The sequence below is a fragment of the Erythrolamprus reginae genome, chromosome 1, assembly GCF_031021105.1.
Source record: "Erythrolamprus reginae isolate rEryReg1 chromosome 1, rEryReg1.hap1, whole genome shotgun sequence".
In the NCBI taxonomy this organism is placed as follows: Eukaryota; Metazoa; Chordata; class Lepidosauria; order Squamata; family Dipsadidae; genus Erythrolamprus; species Erythrolamprus reginae.
The window spans coordinates 372,912,649-372,933,018 of record NC_091950.1 but is presented as its reverse complement, the minus strand read 5'-3'; the positions used below and the strand labels follow the sequence as shown (position 1 = coordinate 372,933,018).

At 38.5% G+C, this 20,370-nt stretch overlaps 1 protein-coding gene across 5 annotated transcripts in view; it reads left to right on the top strand.

The window, feature by feature from the left end:
• The first annotated feature begins 14,729 nt into the window (after nt 1-14,729).
• SLC22A7 (solute carrier family 22 member 7) overlaps nt 14,730-20,370 on the top strand; it is a 57,483-nt gene continuing 51,842 nt past the window's right edge. For 3 of the 5 annotated variants that reach the window (XM_070734566.1, XM_070734563.1, XM_070734564.1), the window contains exons 1-2: nt 14,736-15,256; nt 19,302-19,405. In XM_070734566.1, the coding sequence (XP_070590667.1) occupies nt 14,882-15,256; nt 19,302-19,405 (479 nt within the window). In that variant the 5' untranslated portion in view covers nt 14,736-14,881. Of the gene's footprint in view, nt 15,257-19,301; nt 19,406-20,370 lie in introns of all 5 variants that reach the window. The other 2 variants (XM_070734567.1, XM_070734562.1) reach the window with 2 other exon arrangements.

Sequence of the window (20,370 nt, the reverse complement as noted above, 5' to 3'; positions counted from 1 at the left end):
AGCATCACTCTAAAGTTAAAAAAACCCCTACTTATATTTCTTCTTAGGTTTGCAGGTTGTTACATCTACAGTACTTCGTTTTCTCCTTTGAATCCTGAATCCTTCGGGGGATTTTACGTCCCCCAAGAATTCATAGTTCCTTCCTATTTCCTTTTTATAGTATTTTGCTTATAATTGCTGACTCTGATTTTTTTTTTTTAAACCCAGAATCGGAACGTATGAGACAGCTCCAACTAATCTTATTTCCTTAACATCACAGTACATTCTACATTCACTCCATTCATTTTTCAGAGCTGGTAGAATGATATTAATTACAGAGGACAAGCTGTGATTATTGCTCCTAAGTACTTGTATTTCAGACCTGTTGATTGATGCTACACGTTTCTATTACATTTATAATAAATAAAATTGATATATTAACTAGGGATGGTGCAATTCCTATTAATGTTATCTACACAGGTTTATAGCGCAGCCTCATTTTTTAGACTATTTGGTGCATTTCTAGCCTGGCTTTTGGGACCAAGCCTTTGCCAGGTAACTTATACTACAAGTGCATGGTTTTTTTTAAAATAAACAGATATAATAGATCAAACATGCATACATGAATAGTTCTGGGATTAATAAAATGATTGGCAGATTTTTTTTTTAAAAAAATATTCCCTCCTCAGTTCTTCAAACCATCTCCAGCTCCCAAACCTATTTTTGTCTTTTCTTTCTAATTATTCAGTGAGACCAGCAGGAACAGAAATTCTCTCTCTTGCTATCCTTGCTCACTTCCTTTCCTGTTGTGCTAATTAAAAATAGGGAGTGTCTTCTGCAGATTCAGTTGGGTTGGTTTTGGGGAGACAGGAAGGGAAGTAGAAATGGGAGAAGGGGAGAGAGGAAATCAGAAAGTGTGTGTTATAAGATGAATAAGTAAAGTAAAAGGGCTTTGAAAACAAGGTGCTTGTCTGAGGAAGCTTTCGGGCTTCAGCATCCCCATAGACCTAACATTTTAGCTCTAACCCAGTCACATTTTTTGCCATTTGATTATTGTTTGAATCAGCATGAACAATGGGACTGGATTTGGTTGGGGGGGGGACATTATTTGGCTAAGAAAAGCATCTTTAATATACTGCTTAATGCCCCAGTCATCTGATTATGAATTCATTCTCTCCATCTATTTCAACACAGCGACAGATTAAGAACCAACTTTGTGTCTCAGGAAGACCTTGAGAGAATTAAATATAAATAGCGTAGTTTTTATTGAGATTTCCTTGAAAATTAATTTCTATAACAACCTAAGCAAAACACACAGGTACATTCTCTATATTACTTATTAAACAATATAACATGGAGTGTTTCTGTTCAGAAACACAAGTACCCTGTCCCATTTACCCTCATTTTCCATTATCTGTTTCAACAAATCAGCCGGCCTGGACATCAATGTTGTTACTGTTTTTCTTCCTCCATCAGAGTATTTTTTTTTCACTTCTACTTCCTTGTTGTGTATGGGTGATGCTTTAGTTTCATAAGCAACAGTGCTGATCAAAAGAAATGGGAAGAACACTTCGCCATAATATAATGATGCCAGATGAATGGTGGTGGATGGGGGGGGGCAGGATGAGTGTTTTGAAAACCAATTACTGGGTAACGAAGCTCTTATTAACCCTCTCTATAGACAAAAGACTTGTAGTAGCTTCATTCAAGTAGATTTGCTGTGGGTAATCTTTTAAATGGCACTTGTTTAATTTTGTTTTATAATGGAGCACTCAAAATTATAAGGTGCAGTCCAGTATATATTTGTTTCCCTTCCCCCCTGACAACTCTGGCAATTATCATTTAAAAAGTTGAAAAGGGAGGAGAGAACCCAATAGTGGATTCAGAACAGATTCGCCCCGCTCACCAGAGGTGGGTTCCCACCATTGCGGTCCGGTGCGCTGTTCTAGTAGTGGCCCGAGGATGACGCAGTTTTGGCATGATGGCTCCAGTGCTGTCTTTATTTATTTATTTATTTATTTTATTTATTTATTAGATTTGTATGCTGCCCCTCTCTGTAGACTCGGGGCGGCTAACAACAATAATAAAACAGCATATAACAAATCTAATATTTAAAATAACTAAAAAACCCTTATTAAAAACCAAACAAGCACACACACAAACATACCATGTATAAATTGTATAGGCCTAAGGGGAAAGGATATCTCAGTTCCCCCATGCCTGACGACAGAGGTGGGTTTGAAGCAGCTTACGAAAGGCGAGGAGGGTGGGGGCAATTCTGATCTCTGGGGGGAGCTGGTTCCAGAGGGCCAGGGCCGCCACAGAGAAGGCTTTTCCCCTGGCTCCCGCCAATCGACATTGTTTAGTCGACGGGACCCGGAGAAGGCCAACTTTGTGGGACCTAATCGGTCGCTGGGATTCGTGTGGCAGAAGGCGGTCCCGTAGATATTCTGGTCTGATGCCATGAAGGACTTTAGAGGTCATAACCAACACTTTGAATTGTGACCGGAAACTGATCGGCAACCAATGCAGACTGCGGAGTGTTGGTGTAACATGGGCATATTTAGGGAAGCCCATGATTGCTCTCGCAGCTGCATTCTGCACGATCTGAAGTTTCCGAACACTTTTCAAAGGTAGCCCCATGTAGAGAGCGTTACAGTAGTCGAGCCTCGAGGTGATGAGGGCATGAGTGACTGTGAGCAGTGACTCCCGATCCAAATAGGGCCGCAACTGGTGCACCAGGCGAACCTGGGCAAACGCCCCCCTCGCCACAGCTGAAAGATGTTTCTCTAATGTGAGCTGTGGATCGAGGAGGACGCCCAAGTTGCGGACCCTCTCTGAGGGGGTCAATGATTCTCCCCCCAGGGTGATGGACGGACAGATGGAATTGTCCCTGGGAGGCAAAACCCACAGCCACTCCGTCTTATCAGGGTTGAGTTTGAGTCTGTTGACACCCATCCAGACCCTAACAGCCTCCAGGCACCAGAACATCACTTCCACTCTGTGCAAACCACCATCTTTTTTTCCTAATTTTTGGCAATTTTTCAGCTCTCTGAACATGCGCAGAAGTAAAATTGTCCCTCTGCACATGCGCGGAAACAAAATCGCACTAGGGCGCACACACATATATGAAACATAGAAAAAGATAAGAGAAACCTGCCCCTGCCACTCAGCATAGGAGTGAAAAGGGGTGAATTGAAATGCATTTCAGATCAAGAGCCCAAAGGCTGAATTATAAGGAAGAAAAGATTTGTTAAAGATTATACTGGCTGCCTGGAGAGTCCCATACAGCTAGTCTTAGGAGTGTGGAAAACAAATTCCTCAAGGAAAAGAGCAGAGACTTGTTCTCAGCATCAGATGACCAGGCTATATTCCGTCAGCTAAGGAGACAGTATAGGTGGAGGAACGTCTTAATGCTCAGAGCAATTTGAGAGCGGATCTAGGACGGCACCTTGGTGGTTGGAATATTAATAATAATAATAATAATTTATTAGACTTGTATGCCGCCCTTCTCCGAAGACTCTCCTTTGCTGGAGGAAGCTGGGCAGTAGACAGCCATCTTTCAAGGATGTCTTAGTGTCGGAATCTTTGGCTTTATCTTACAGCATTATAAATTTGGTTTCAGAGGGTAATATAGAGATAGTGTGCCATTGAAAGTAGTTATCTTACCCCACACCTCTATTCCCAGAATTTAGCTCATGTCACAACGCCACCTTTCTCTTTCTATCATCAACAAAAACCAAAAATCTAATGGGTAAGAAGATATGAAATACAATAAAGTAGCAAGAGACGCTGAATTATATTAGATCTTATGCAGGGGTTATAGAAACAAAATGATTTCTTGCTGGGAGTTTTTCTGTAATTTGCAGTTTGGAGCGGTACATTTAACAGAATATATATTCCTATATAATACAGTTGTAAATATGAGACATAAGCCCCAGGAGATTAAGAAATTTCATTTCCGTGCCTGTTATAATTATCTTTTTATGTTACTATGCACCTCGAGAAACTTACTTTTTAGAACCAAAATGCCATATTTCTTTGTTTTTCTGAATGGGAGTAGGAAGAATTTGTTACCCAAATGGCAGACTACCTACAGACCGGGAAAGAGATTTCTGGAGAGTGGGGCTTTGGAGGAGATTTTGTGGGCTGAATTTTCCCATAGACTGGTCTTCACCTTTGGGTCACTTGGGAATGTATATAACCTCTTACAACTTTGTTTCTCAGGCTAATCTGAAATATAGAGTAACTGCAAAAGCAGGTGTGTTTCAGTCAAGAGATAAAAGATAGCATGAGCCACCTATTCTTACAAAAGAAAAGTAAAACAGGATGCTATATATGTCTCCTATGAAAGGCAACATGTTGTGTAGTGTAAACAACATGGGTATTTCTTTGGACTGAATTCGATAGCAGACTACTGATAATTTTGCATTGTTAATGGGCAATAATATCATAAATGTCCCACCCAGGAGCAACACTGTGTCCCGAGGCACAGAACAAATGTATCTGACTGGCAGACAGGATATCAGTTGACGATATTGTTTATTCAAAACATTGTCCGATTCCACAATAAACCACCTCATTGTATTTTCTTCTTTTTTTAAAATGGTTTTCTGAAAGCAGGTTTGGAATGTTTTACACATTACAACAAGAATGTACAATTGCAAATTAGAGATAAAGTAAAAACCATAAAAATCTGGTTCGAATGCATGGCAACGTTCTTAGCGCCACAGGTTTGGCATGCGGCACACAGAAGCTGTGTACAGATTCACATGGCATTTTCCTAATTCTAAAATCATGACTTAAAAAATAAAAAGAAAAGGAAACCACTTTTTTGTTTGTATGAAGAATGATGGTCATTAACAGTTTTGTTAATCGAAGAGAATTCTTGATCATGCCATTAAAAAGCTCGCCGGCCTTTTCACCCATGTGTCTTTTGCCATTTGTTTGATGAGCTCCTGATGTTAGCCAGGCACACAGAATATTCATAGTGCAGTGCAGTCAGGCGGTAGGGAAAGCAAGTAGGATGCTTGGCTGCATAGCTAGAGGTATAACAAGCAGGAAGAGGAAGATTATGTTCCCGCTATATAGAGTGCTGGTGAGACCACATTTGGAATACTGTGTTCAGTTCTGGAGACCTCACCTACAAAAAGTTATTGACAAAATTCCAAAGACGGGCTACAAGAATGGTGGAAGGTCTTAAGCATAAAACGTATCAGGAAAGACTTAATGAACTCAATCTGTATAGTCTGGAGGACAGAAGGAAAAGGGGGGACATGATCGAAACATTTAAATATGTTAAAGGGTTAAATAAGGTTCAGGAGAGAATTGTTTTTAATAGGAAAGTGAACACAAGAACAAGGGGACACAATCTGAAGTTAGTTGGGGGAAAGATCAAAAGCAACATGAGAAAATATTATTTTACTGAAAGAGTAGTAGATCTTTGGAACAAACTTCCAGCAGATGTGGTTGGTAAATCCACAGTAACTGAATTTAAACATGCCTGTGATAAACATATATCCATCCTAAGATAAAATACAGAAAATAGTAGACGGGCAGACTAGATGGATCATGAGGTCTTTTTCTGCCGTCAGTCTTCTATGTTTCTATATTGAGAATATTTTCCAAATGCCCTCAATCTTAGATGCCTCTGGTAAATTAATGCTCTTCCTTGCCACCACCTGACACACTTCCCTCCCCCCTCTATCCCAGACAGTAGGGAAGGAATGAAGAATGAAATGAATGCCTGATTGGAATTGAGAAGAAAAGAATTTTGCGGAGAGGGTACTGTTGATTGACACCAGAGGTGGGATTCAGCAGGTTCTGACCATTCTGGAGAACCGGTAGTGGAAATTTTGAGTAGTTTGGAAAACTGGTAAATACCACCTCTGCCCCCATCTATTCTCTGCTTCCCTGGTCCCAGCTGATCAGAAGGAAATCAGGATTTTGCAGTAACCTTCCCCTGGAATGGGGTGGGAATTGAGATTTTGCAGTGTCCTTCTCCTGCCACATCCATTAAGCCACTCTACGCCCACCAAACCGCACCCACAGAACCAGTAGTAACATTTTTGGAATCACATCATAAAATAATGTTTTCATAAATACAATCAAAATAAATCTCTAAAACAAAACATAGAGAAGACGTAAATTCTGTTTTTGTTTTTTAAGAAATGCAGTACGGATCCATTTTGAATAAGGAAAGTTATTCAAAGTAAGTTTTCTTTTATTGCTTTGAGTAAGCTTGTAGGAAAAAATGCACTGCAAGAATTTACACTCTGAAGTGCTGTCTAGATGGGACTCAATTTAACATCAAGAACTTTAAAAAGGTAAATGGTAGTATCTTAGATTTGCCCATTCGGCAAAAATTGGACATTATCAGTTACAATACTCTCTTCATTCTGGTGGGTTGTATTATGCTGCTATACAAATTTATAGGCAGTATTTTCAAGTTTATATCTCTCATAATGTATTAGCATTTAGTGTACAGATTTTATGCCACTTTTTTTTGCCAAGGTAGAAATGATAAATAAATAAATAACTGTTACATAAGATGGAAAATGAAGTTTAAGTACAATGACTTTCCCAAGTTTGCCATTTCAGCAAGATTTGGAAATAACATGTCTATTTTGCCTGATACTGTTTTTCTTTCCTGCCAGCTAACTCTGATGGATGACCCTATCATGTCTATCTTGCTCATGTTATGGGTACAATTTTCTAGACTGCAAGAAGAAAAAACATATCATTTTAAATATCGTAGCATTCAAAAAGGAAACAAAGCAAGCATTTCACATAATATCTCAAAACTACATTTTCTAAGTGAGGATACGCTAGTGCTGACAGCAATGCAGAAATAATAATATATTAGGCTATGAAAATTATATATGATTTTTTGAAAGCTATTATAAAAGTCACTGAATGTTTCTTCTGCAAAGAAGCAAACTGAAGAACTCAAAGCATATATAAAAGAAGCCATTAGTATAGCCACTCATCTCTTTTCCTCAGGGTTCTACCACTGGGAGGATTCTACTCAAATTTGAACTTAATCTTTTAGTATATAACAAACAGGGCTCTGGTGCCCAGTTGTGATCCAGCTGTCAAATATATTTTTATTTTCACTTTCATCTAAACATTCTTACAATGAGAAAAAGATATTGAGTGTGGTTTCTTAAATTATTTGATCATCTTAGAAATTCAAAGGAAAAGGTCAAGATAAAATATTATTTACCTACCAAAATTATACACAATTAGTGAATAGAATAGAATTTTTTATTGGTCAAGTGTGATTGCACACACAAGGAATTTGTCTTGGTACATATGCTCATATATTGTGTTGAAACTGTGCACAGTTATTCTTCACATAATATTCTACTGTGGCCTAATGTGAAGGTATACATAATATAACAATGGGTGAGTTCCTAAAACACACTGAACCACAACCTTATTTTAGCATAATCTAGTGTGATGTGTGAAATCTCTGCATGTTAAAGCAGAATGGAAATTTTAACTCTGATCTCTCCAAATTCAGATTTGGTTAATGTCACCCATGAATTTGCTTTGAGAATGAATGAATGCATCTCAAAATATTTATTCCTGAACTGCAAGATTGTGATAAATTCCCATTTGAGCAAAAGTGAAAACAGAGTGGAGAAGTTATGTATCCCACAGTCAAACCATACAGCCTGTGAACAAGAGTGGGATTTTAATTTGCAGTTTCAACATTTAATAGCAATTTTATCACTACATCAATTATTGCCAATACTTGTAGTAAGTATGAAATTTATATTCAGGAATGGACATAAAAGAAATAACCTCAACATTTTAAGAGAGAAATTGAATTGTTTTACTCCAAGCATACTAAAATGTTTAGATTTTTTAAAAGTTTCCTTAATATACAGAATTCCAAGTGATTTGTTTTAAGTATGCTTATATATTTAATTCAATTTTGAGGCCTCCAACTCCTCAGTTACTCCGAGGGGCTTACAGAAAAGGAAAAAATATATGTCTAAAAGAGTGCAACTGATTGGAAGACTAATCCTAATTAAAATGTTAAACTTCAATATTTTCTCTTACCATGATCATCAATATATTTAAGAAATATATTTGTGATATATGGTTACCTGAATTCTTCAGGATCCAGATTAAACTTGTCTGTAAATGGCTTGATCCTTTAGCACTAACAAACATCCATTCCTTCTTTTCAAGAAACAAGAAGCCCTCTGATCTTGCTTTTCCAGAGTGTGTGTATTCTTATGCTCACTTGTTTCATTCCCAAATTGTCTAATACAGTTTTCATGTGATCCTGGTGATGTCATTTGTTCTTAAAAATAAAAAAAAGACAACTCACCCACTCTCCATATCAAAAGACATGAAGAGAAAGGTATACCTAATAGATTGGTGGTGGGAGAAGGGGAATATGATGATAAAATGCTGGCAGTTTCCAATTTACTAGTTCTTTGGGGTTATGGAAGTGTGGTTGCAAAACATCAAAGAGGCATTTTTCTTAGGAATCCAAAACTCGGGACCCAAGAGAACTCGGGGTGGGACAAGATTTATCAACAGAGAAATAAAGCTACTAACAAAACACACACAAAAAACTAAAAGTCACGAAGTTACAAAGCTAAGTAGATCTAAGTGGGGTCTGAATCTGCTTTTAAACTAGTGTAGAATCTTTATGTGGAAGTGCTCTAATCATAAGGGCTAAGGAAAATTTTAATCACAAAGCTCAACTTTTGGAGCAAAAGAACCAAGTACATGGGACATATAGCATTTGCTTCCAGGAATGTCAAATATCCCAACAAATCCATTCATTTATTTGCCAAATGATGTTCTGGCATGAGGGGTAGTCTGCTCTAACCTCAGGATTTCTGAATATCTGGAGAGCTACAGAGATGACCTTGAAGAAACTACACAGTGCATCCATCCCCCCCCAAAAAAGCTTTATGCTCAAGAAATGAGAAAAGTGTAACAAACTCAAATCTGATTCTGCTGTAGCTTCTTGGATTATTAAAGGGAAAGATGGAGAAACAAACAGGCTTGCCAGATTTTTACTTTATCTCAAAATAGATTTCTAGTCAAATTTATGGAATTTACTTCCCTTACCTGAAAGGTAAGTTTTCAATATGCACAACTCAAAGGGAGTTGGTAAGGTTTTATATATCATTGCTTATTTTTGTTAATCACTTTTTGGTAACTCCTGCTACTCTTTAAATAAATTAGGCCAGAAGTAGTGGCTGAATCCATCTGAAAGCCATACTGACCTTTATTTTGATTGGTTCTACTACGGTGGGATCTGGTATCGAATCAAGCTGCTGCTCCCTTCTTGCATAATAATGTTAATAGTAAAAATTAATTATTGTATTTGCATGCCACTTGTCTCTCAACAACTCTGGCTCACAACAATCAAATCATAATAAAGGACAAAGAGATGGGTGGATAAAAAAATGGCAAGAGTGACAGACTGGATGGAACGACACAACGGATCTTTCTCTCCCTCACAAAAGGTGAGGCAGAGAGCCACATTGTAGACCTCTTCAGGATGACAGTAGGTTAGGGCTGTTTCAGTCTTATGGGTGTTGGGATATACTGTTGATGGCATGCTTGCCCTGTCTTGTAAAACTCTGCCTCCATGACATAGTGGGAGGGGAGAGAAATATGAAGACACTCCCTTCCACTGGTGAGTCACTTTTTGATGACCCTGGGAGGTCATGTGCTCCGCTAGCCTATATATATTCCACTGCAGAACTAATAACTCCTCCCACTTATTACTATTTTACTTTTCCATGCTAACTTCCTCTAGCCCATTGTTCTACTGGATCCATGTTCTTGGCTGAGGACACGTGTGGGATTCACAATCCAATGCTATCCTCATGCATGGGGACATCTAGTAAGTATTAAAATGGACTGAAACGTAAGTCTTGCTACCTGCATCCTGTAATGCACGATATTCAAAAGTATCAACTGAATTGAGAGTAAAAGATTGTACTTCTCATCTTATGCACGGAGTGATTATTTGCTACTAAACAAAGGGGATTGCCAGCCACATGTTTTCTTCTTGCCGCGCTGTATCTGTTGCAAACTAAATAGTGCAAAACTCTGCTATTAATAATCAATACCCAATAATGGGAACCCCATTGCGGAGGGCAGGTGCTGCTGCAGAGAAAGCATGATTCTGAGTCCCGATAGGTGGCCATTGAAGGAACCTGGACTGTTGAAATGACCAGGCAGATACCAGGGCATAAATGGCCTAACTGACAAATCTACCATTTGCAGCTGTCTGTCTGACAGGTGAGTATTCATTCATTCATTCATTCATTCCTTCCTTCCTTCATTCATTCATTCATTCACTCCGAGTCTTAAATTATTCATTCCTTCATTAATTCCTTCCTTCCTTCCTTCATTCATTCATTCATTCTTAATCGGATTTATATGCCACCCCTTTCCGAAGACTCAGGGCAGCTTCTGTGGTAAGCTGGCCCACTACCCAGACTTCTGGATGGATACATTCACAGTAGATAAGCACCTGCCAGTCAATTCAAAGTCCCATAAAATAAAGTCTCTGTTCCATATCTAGGGATCAGGACCCTGGCCAGCTCCTAGGAGCTCCATTGCCTCAGTATGAAAGGGTACCTTTTTAGCAGAGAATTAACCCATTTATGGTTACATGCAGACTGTCAATATATCTCTGCAATATATCTATGGAGATTACCCTTGCTTCTTGAACATATTGGGTGCTTTTTCTTTTTCTTTTTTGCCACTCAACAGATATAAGACATCTTTTGAGAATGATCCAAAATGAAATGGCTGTACTGTATATATAAACTAGAAGATGCAGGGCATATACAATAATTAAGATCTAATCTCCAGCCAAGTAGAAAACTTATGTTTCCTTTACACTGGTGCCTTTCTCATTTAACAAACAATCTTTCTGAGTCAGGCTGTTTTTGAACCATGCTCTCTATAATTTGCATTGGGTAGAGCACCCACATTTATTTTTGAATTTTTTATTTTTATTTTTGCACAAATCAAGGATAGAACTTTCAAATTTTTCATTAGGTTCAAAGCAAAACAAAACAAAAGAAAGACTGAAACATTGATTGTTTTTTTTTAAAAAAATAGTCCAATATAGCATGTTATCCAAATAGATAAGAAGCAATATTTCATATTTTTTCCTACAGAAAGAGGAAAGTCATAGGAACAGTGAAGCTCGAAGTGTGTGCATTCTTTTAATTATAATTTTCACAAAGATTCTTAAAATCTGTATCCAGACTCAGTATAAACAGGAGGGTGGGAGTTGGATTCTTTGAACATTTTCCTTAAAATGTTCTTTTAAATTAAAGATAAACAAGTAATGTTCAAATAAAGACTGGATATAACTTAATTAAAACAAATAAAATAAATAATAAAGATGTATTAATGGTAACAGTTGTGCCTCATCTCCACTGGGCCCAGTGCTTTAAATCTTCTCAGCTCTGAATTGGAAGCACAAATAACTCTAGCATCCTACTCAAAAAGCTGGATTGTGCACACTTTATTTTTATATATACCAGTAGATGCCTAAAGGAAAACATTTCTATTACAGATAACCATCACTTGAGAGGTGACTTGTGATGAGTTCATTCAGCCACAAGAAGTCACTGTTGTCTTGTTCCAAGAAGTCTGAATTAGGAAAAATGGTTGTAGCTCAAATGAAAATAAGAAGACGCTGCTTTTTTCTCATTGCCTTCTTTATGCTTCTACTCTGTGACGTTCTAGTGACAACTGTAGGCCCTAACAGGTTGATCACTCTAGTGTCCGGGATCCAGAAGTATTCCCTCATTTCAGTATTTTACTCTTAGGATTTCAAATGCTGTCAGAAAGATGAGGAATGCTGGGATTTGTAGGCAGCCGTGACTGAAGTGCTACAAATGATCTCTCTTCCTCTAGAGCAGAGCATGAAAAGTTAATGCATTTTGCTTTACCACCATTCCACGCCACTAATCATGGAGCTTCAGCAACATAAGTTGACTTAATTGTTGTACAAAGGGGAAATGATTCTTTTAGTTACCCAATGGTATTTAGGTAATAGTCCACTGTTTCGGGGGGGGGGGGACATTTTAAAAGTAAATAAAATAAAATTTGTATCAGTCATTACAGATATGCAGGCTGATTAATCCCAGATGAATCCCAGGAGGGCTTATAAATTCAATTATAGTTGATAGGCCTGAATTATATCGCTCAAGAGATGGGTTCATCCCAGTTCGGACCTTTTCAATTGAACCAGTAGCAACCCTCTGGTGATGTCACAATGACATCATGGAACCAGTTATGTCTGTGTTGATCCAGGGATGACGTCATCTTTGTTTGGATTTTTTTTGAATTTTGAAGCGAACCAGCAGCGAGGTAAGTAAGAGCTCACCCCTGTACTGCTCCATCCATTCTTCAATCTGTAGTCCAATTTGTTGCTCCTTTGAGTATGGGGTCTTCAACCTCTATTGTAAACTCAAGCAACAGCTGCATCATTAACTAGACATCACCTTGTAAGCTCCCACTACTCCCAAATAGGGAACCAGCTTATTTTTTATTGTATGTTGCCTGTGATACCAGCACTTTAAAGAGCTCTACAAGGAACCCATAACTCTGAAATTTCGTTTAGGAAATCAAGATTTTCTTCAGTGGGTCTTATTTAGAAATGAATTAGGGATGCTGTCTATACGTAATTAGATAGCCAGCTTATATGTACCCCCTTAGTCTATCCATTGGTTTTAATTCCCCAAAACCCTCACAAATAATTATTCCATATGGTTAGAACTTCCTTAAAGTTATTGGATGATTGAACCCTTTACCTTTGAGCACAAGAACCATGAGTCATAAATGGGACTCAAAATGATTACAGGTATTCCTCAACTCACAACCACAACTGAGGCCAAAGGTTTTGTTGCTAAGCAGTTGTTAAGTGAGTTTTTATTACCTTTTTTGCCACAGTTGTTAAGTGAATCACTGCCGTCGTAGAGTTAGTAACAGGGTTGTTAAGTGAATCTAGCTCCCCTTTGGCTTTGCTTTGTCAGAAGATCGCAAAAGATGCTCACATGACCTCGGGACACTGTAATTGTCATAACAAGACATAACATTACAAGAAATCAGGGCTTTCTCCCGTAAAACGAAACTGCACCTTTCCCGAGAGAGCTGATGGGAGTGGAGGATCCAGTAGGGCTAGGAGGGATCCCTGCAGATTCTCTCCGCCCCTTCCTGATGCAGTTGCCAAACGTCTGAATTACGATTACGTGACTTTTGGGTATCCTGAGTTTAATTGGTCTCCAACCTTGGCAACTTTAAGATTGGGGACTTCAATTCCCACAGTTCTTCAGTCAGTTTTGCTGGTTGAGGAACTCTGGGAGTTGAAGTCCACAAGTCTTAAAGTTGCCGAGGTTGGAGACCACTAGTATCATACATAAGGAATAAAGTACACAGCATTTGGCTGTGTTCTCATGCCAGGCTTAACAAGGTCAGTGACCTAGTTTACGAGTTAACTCAGTTTTCTGAGTTGAAAATTGAACAATAAATATCTGGGACAAATTTGCACAACCTGTTACATTAAGCTCTGATCAATTAGTTTACAATTTAGTTTTGGGATATTATCTATGAACTGACCAGCAAGTCTCTCTTTAGAGAATTGACCTATTACTATGCTTTGGTTTACAAGCTGTTCTGTCGAGCTCTCTGGTAGAATCCTCCCGAAAATTCACAGATACAAATTTCAGACACACACACATTTGAAAATTCAAAACAATGTTCTTTATACTGAAAATTCAAATAAACTAAGCACTCTTTTTGTATAGCAAAGAGCACTCGTCTCCAAACAAACTGGTAATTTGTACAAGTCCCTTATCAGTTCTGAGATACTTAGCTTGCAGCTGTGAGGCAATTCACAGTCCTTCTTTCACAAAGTGAAACACACTTTGCTCTGGTTTAGGTTCAAAGCGGGGAAAAATCAGCACACAAAGGTCTAAGTCAGCAAGGCAGGCACGAAACACAACGATCAGATAATCCTCCACAATGGCCAAACCCACAGGCTGCTATTTATAGCAGCCTCACTAATTACCACAGCCCCACCCAACCACAGGTGGCCTCATTTTCTTTGATAATAATCTCTCAGTTGTTGCTGCCTATGCATCGCTCTCCGCATGTGTGGCTGTATCATTAACTCTTGTTCTGAATCCAAGGAGGAGAGAGATAATTGATCTCCTTCTGAGCTGTCTGCCACACTCTCCTCCCTCCCTGTCACTCATGTCTTCTTGGTCAGAGAAGCCTTCATCAGCAGATTCCACCGGGAGAAAAACAGGCCTGCGGCATGTGGATGTCTCCCGTCCTTGGGGCAGGAGCTGGACCAGAGCTAAGCACAACACAAGCTTCAATGTGTTTGATGACATCTTCCTCCTATCTTTTCTGTTAATTTCTGTCTAAGGGAACAAAAACTGTGAGATGTTCCCAAAGAAAATCCTGGTCATAGGAAAATATGGTAGCCTCTGTGCCTGGGCTAGTATTTACATAAGTTTATAGAGAAGGAGAGAGAGGAATATACTGAATGTCCAGCCTGATTTCTGGCAGCATTAAAAGTTTATTAGTCAATCAATAATACTCATTGTGTTAAATATTCTCCTATCTCTTAGCTTCTTGTCCTTATTTTTTCTGTTGGATATCTTTCTTTCATGTCTCAGTAATTATGACTTCACTGATTCTGACCCCATCCAGTTCTCACTGTGAATAAACATTTGGCATAGTTTCTGCTGAGGGGAGGGAAAGGCATATCCTACATTTCAAAGTCCACAAAGACTTTGCGAAAAGTCATTGCATCTAGTTCATATAGAACCCAACTTCAGCAGGATTTTTCTTCTCTGGCATCGAGCAAACAAGCGACTTGGCAAAGATGAACTTTGAAGAGCTCCTAAGGGAAGTGGGAGGCTTTGGCCGATTCCAGATCTTAACGCTGCTTCTACTCTGCCTTCCAAGACTCTTACTGCCCTTGCATTTCCTGATGCACAACTTCCTAGCAGCCATCCCTGGTCATCACTGTGCCATCCCACATCAGCAACAATTTGACAATCTTACTAAAGAAGAAGTGCTGATCATCAATATTCCAAGGGATTTTAATGGAGCCTTCAGCTCGTGTGAGATGTTTTCTGAACCTCAGTTTCATCTACTGCTTAACTCCTCCCTCGAATTGACCAACGTATCTGTCCAGAGATGCCAGTATGGATGGACCTATGATCAGTCCCAATTCATTTCCACAATAGCCACTCAGGTAAAACTTCAAAAATCCATCATAAAAAAGGAGAATGAAATATTAAGAGTTGAGAGAGAAAATGATTGTATTTTTTAATTATTATTTCGATTTCTAAGCCAGCCTTCTGAGATTCAGGGCGGCTTACAACATAATAAAACAAAACAATAAGAGAAATTAAGGGGTGTGCATAAGTGCACCAGTGTGCCTTCCGTCCCCTGTCCAACTGTCTCTCCTTATCTCATTTATCTTTTCTTCCTTTCAAATTTGTTCACCTATACTTTTATATCTTTTCTTCTATTCTTTTCTTTACTTATATTATTACATATCTATTCTCTTCAATGTGTATTATGTATTGGACTAAATAAATAAATAAAAATAAATAAATAAAATTGAAGTTTATTAAAACAGCTAAAAACACCCTAAAACATTAAACATTATTATCAATACATTCACATACAACTAAATCACATTTCCACTGTTATGTTATTCCTCTCCTCACTTTTTCCAAAATCTTTGGTAAGGACAGTTTATGTGGGGAATTTAGGCATTCTTCTTAATCATCTGTGTAATCATATACTGGGATTTCATATTCATTTAATTCTTATTTCTAGCTGAATGTGCAAGGTTACATGCAGTTAGCTATTTAAAAGCAGGATCTTGTCTGATTTTGTCTATTCTCCAGAAGATACTATTCCAATCATGTTGCTTCTGGAAAATGTAACTGTCATGCACAAGGAATAAACCATGTTCACTCTTGCTCAGTTTCTCATTTCACCAATCTCAAATTTATTTATCATCATTCAGCCTCAGTTTCATGCATATGCCTATGTGCCTTTTCACCTAATACATAACAATTTTATATATACTTTTTCTAGCATACATATCATTGCAGTTTGGGTCTTTTTACTAGGCTGGTCATGTCCTTTGGGTAAGCCCTTAAGATCAGAGAGATGAATTAACAGAGTTGGAAGGGACTTTATAGGTCACCTAATCCAATCCCCTTCTCAAGCAGGAGACATACACCATTTCTGACAAACGGCAGTCCAATCTCTTCTTGAAAGTCTTGAGTGATGAAAATCCCACAACTTCTGAAGGCAAACTGTTCCATTGGTTGATTATTTTCACTGTCAGAAAGTTCCTCCTTTTTTCTAGGTTGAATCTCTCCTTGATCAATTTCCATCCATTATTCCTTGTCTGTCCTTTGGGTGCTTTGGAGAATAGCTTGACTCCCTCCTCTTTGTGGTAGCCCCTCAAATATTGGAACACTGCTATCATGTTTCCCCCCTGGTCCTTCTCTTCACTAGACTGTCCATGGCCAGCTCTTCATATGTTCAGTCTCCAGTAACCTGATCATCCTGGTTGGTCTTCTCTGCACTTTTTCCTAGAGTCTCAATATCTTTTATGTAGTGTGGTGACCAAAACTAGATGCAATACTCCAGATATGGTCTAATCAAGACTTTGTAGAGTGGTATTAGTAGCACTCTACAAAGAGTACCACACACTCTTAGTATGTGCTTTTATGATATGGTATTGTTTCCAGAAAATTTTGAGTGCCTGTATGTATTTGAGATGGAGTGAGGGGATATGTTTCTTTCACTTTTGACAAAAGACTTAATGGCTGTGTTCATGTGACACATAAGACCATATGAACAATTTTAACATGAAACCAGTTCTTGTGGCTCATTTAATTCATTTGTTTTATAGAAAATAAATGTCTCAGTCTTCTAATGCATGTACATCACTGAAGGTGATTTATGGCGTGAGCCTAGAAAATTAGATTAATTCAGTAGTCCATATGTCAATTAACTATCAGTTTAGTTTGTCATGAGAACACAATTTATTCTGCGATCTGGCAACATTGGGGGATGGGCATGAAAACCTTTTTGTGTGGTGCATTTGTTCTTCATTTGTAGTCAACAATAATTCTTCCATAACATTCTGAGAGAGTAAATTTCTTATCTGCTGCTCTCCTCCTTCTATTATCTCTAGCTTATTCTATTATGTTTTCTTTTTCCTGTTCATTTGTCAGTCACCCATTCCTATTGAAGTAACAAGAATATGAAATGCTCTATTGGTTTCTATCCCATAATTAGAAAAATGCCTGCCGAAGTAATGGAACCTGAGATTTGTGGATCCAAAGCAAAGGCTGATACAGTGTAGCATTCTGTTTCTTACACTGACCAAACAGATGCTTCCAGGAAGTCAGTTAGTAGAGTGTATCTACAATAGGTTTCCTATGCTAGCACCTCTGTACCACTAACTAGGTGGTTAGTGGACATAACTCACACTCTTTAAGTATTCTATTATCCATGGATCTGTAGTGAACTGAAGTTGGCGCCCATTTCAAATATTATTAACACTTACACTACCCAGCAGATTTAATGCGTGATTTAACATTTCAATTAAGTTCCTTAAGGGTTAGAAAGTTAATGGTTTATCATTGCAGAGCAAACTTCCTTCCTAGAAAATGACCTGGTGCATCTCAGAAGCTTTATAGAAAACAAATTCACTCAATTTTAAAATACCTTACCTGACACCTCTAAAAATCGATTTGAGTTCTGACCCCTCCACTTTTGCTAAAAATCAAGACATTGTCAGAAAGTTATTTTGAATGTAATAAAGAGTATTAGATAATAACCGGTATATTATTATTAATTTGAATTAATAATAATTCAAATTATTATTTGAATTAGTGTTTGGATAATAATTAAAGAAAGTCCATAATCCTTGGTTTGACATGCCTACTCTATAAACCAAAATAGGATCTAAACTGCTAATTTAATCTCTAATAAAATGTGGTGATTTCTCTAAAAGTGGCTTTGTATATTCTGTAAGTTGTGATTTTTGGATAATTCCCTGATTTAAAATTATATAAGTACAGTACTCTGTACAGGGATCTTCAGTGCTTTCCCACCTGTGCAAATATAATGAAGGATTAGTTGTCAAGGTGAGCGGAGGGGTAGCCTAAGTTGTTTTGGATTCTGAGCCAACCAAGAACATGGTGCCTACTTCTCATTCTGTGTAGAAAAACCACAATAGTTGAATGTTTCTTTACAACAGACTATTTATTATTTATTTATTTATTACTTGGATTTGTATGCCGCCCCTCTCCGAAGACTCGGGGCGGCTCACAACATGTAGAAACAATGGAGCAGCATCTTCCATAACATCTGAAGGCAGCAGTTTACTTTAGAGATGCAGGAAAGGTTGGATGTGGCTGCCACCTACAAACTCCATGTTTTTTACCCTTTCCCAACAACTTCCATTCACTTTGGTTAATGGTAAAGCCAGCCATGGTGATATTGGGATTTCATTATGGCATAATAACATCTACCACCAGAATGGTACCTTAAGATCCAATCCAAAGTTGGAATCCATAAATTTAAAATATTTTAAATCTTCCGTAATTATCATGAACATAAAACTTGCAGGAATACTGAAAAAGGAGATCATGAAATGAATGTCTATTTTCCAATGGGATCTGGTCTGTGAGCATAAAAGCTTAAACCAAGCAACTGCTGGGGTGAAAAAAATGGGTATCTCAGCAACTGTGTGATCTCCTTTGGGCACTTTTAGGAAGGTGAAGGGTCGCTCTCCGCCATGGTTACAAGGCTCAGCCAGCCCGGTCATGGAGGAGAGATGCTCCTGGGGCTCACCCATTGCATGCCCAGAGATGACAACCAAGGTGGATGAGCCTCCCCACATGCATGGGCATGGCAAGGAGAAAGAGATGGTCAAGTTCAAGTTCAAGTCCAAGTTTAAGTTCAACGGGACCCTCCCTTGTTCCACAGGGGGTTTCACCCAAAGTTGCGCAGGAATTTTTGGATTGGCATTTTCGCCCTCTTTCATTTTACCTCTGCAGGTCCTAATTAATAAATGTGACTCGTATATCCCATTTTCTGTGTCCATGTGATTACTCCGTATCCACTGCAATGGTACCTTAGGATCCAATCCAAAGTTGGAATCCATAAATTTAAAATATTTTAAATCTTCCGTAATTATGAACATAAAACTTACAGGGCTACTGAAAAGGGAGATCATGAAATGAATGTCTATTTTCCAGTGGGATCTGGTCTGTGAGCATAAAAGCTTAAACCAAGCAACTGCTACCTTCTTCTTCTTCGGGGTGATGTTTGGTGCTGTAATCTTTGGAGACTTATCTGACAGGTAATGTCATTTCATTATTCCATTATTTTATTTAGATATATGGGCATTTGAGGATGTTGCAACAATTCCTGTACAGGCAATAAATGAAAAGTGAAAACACAGCTCTTTGGCTCACTCATTTCAATTTTCAGCCCAACTTTAGAACAGCTTTGCAAAAGTCCATACTTGCAACCCCATGATTTACTTTAAAATGGTTTACTCTAAAATAAATTATATGTTTTTAAAATTAACTTAAATATTAGATTTGTTTTACATTATATTGTTATTGCTGTGAGCCACCCCGAGTCTGCGGAGAGGGGCGGCATACAAATCTGATTAAACTTAAACTTAAACTTAAATTAACAATATTATTGCTAAAACTTATAAACAAGGCTTATCAAACCTAGGGCGTAAAACGCTAGGTAATCACTAGATGGCAGCAAATTATTGGTATTTTACTAAATTTTTGCTACCACCTAGTGCAGTGATGGTGAACCTTTGCTTCTTTGGGTGCCAAAAGCACGTGTCCCTGAGCTATCGCACATGTGTGCGTGCCTGCACCCATAATTCAATGCCCCCCATGCAACACACACCCCTACGCATGTGTTTGTCCCTCTGTGCTGCCCCACCCGCACGCATGGGCCCAGTAGACTCAGTTTTTGCTCTCCAGAGGCTTTCTTGGAGCCTGGAGAGGTCGAAAATGCCTTCCCAGAGCCTCCACATCAGTAAAAAATCAGCTAGCCAGCGCATGACTTGTGTGCCAGCAGATACGTCTCCATGTGCCATCTGTGGCATGCGTGCCATAGGTTCGCCATCATGGACCTAGTAGTTGTTGGAGCTTTGCAGCCTAAGATGACAATGCTCATGTGTGAGCCCTTTGTCAGGTGGATATTTTTGCAATAGCCAGGAAATAGCTGGATATTTTTGGAATGTTCCACCAGAAGGAACCTGACGGGTGCAAACAGCGAGGGGAAAGCTAAATAAAG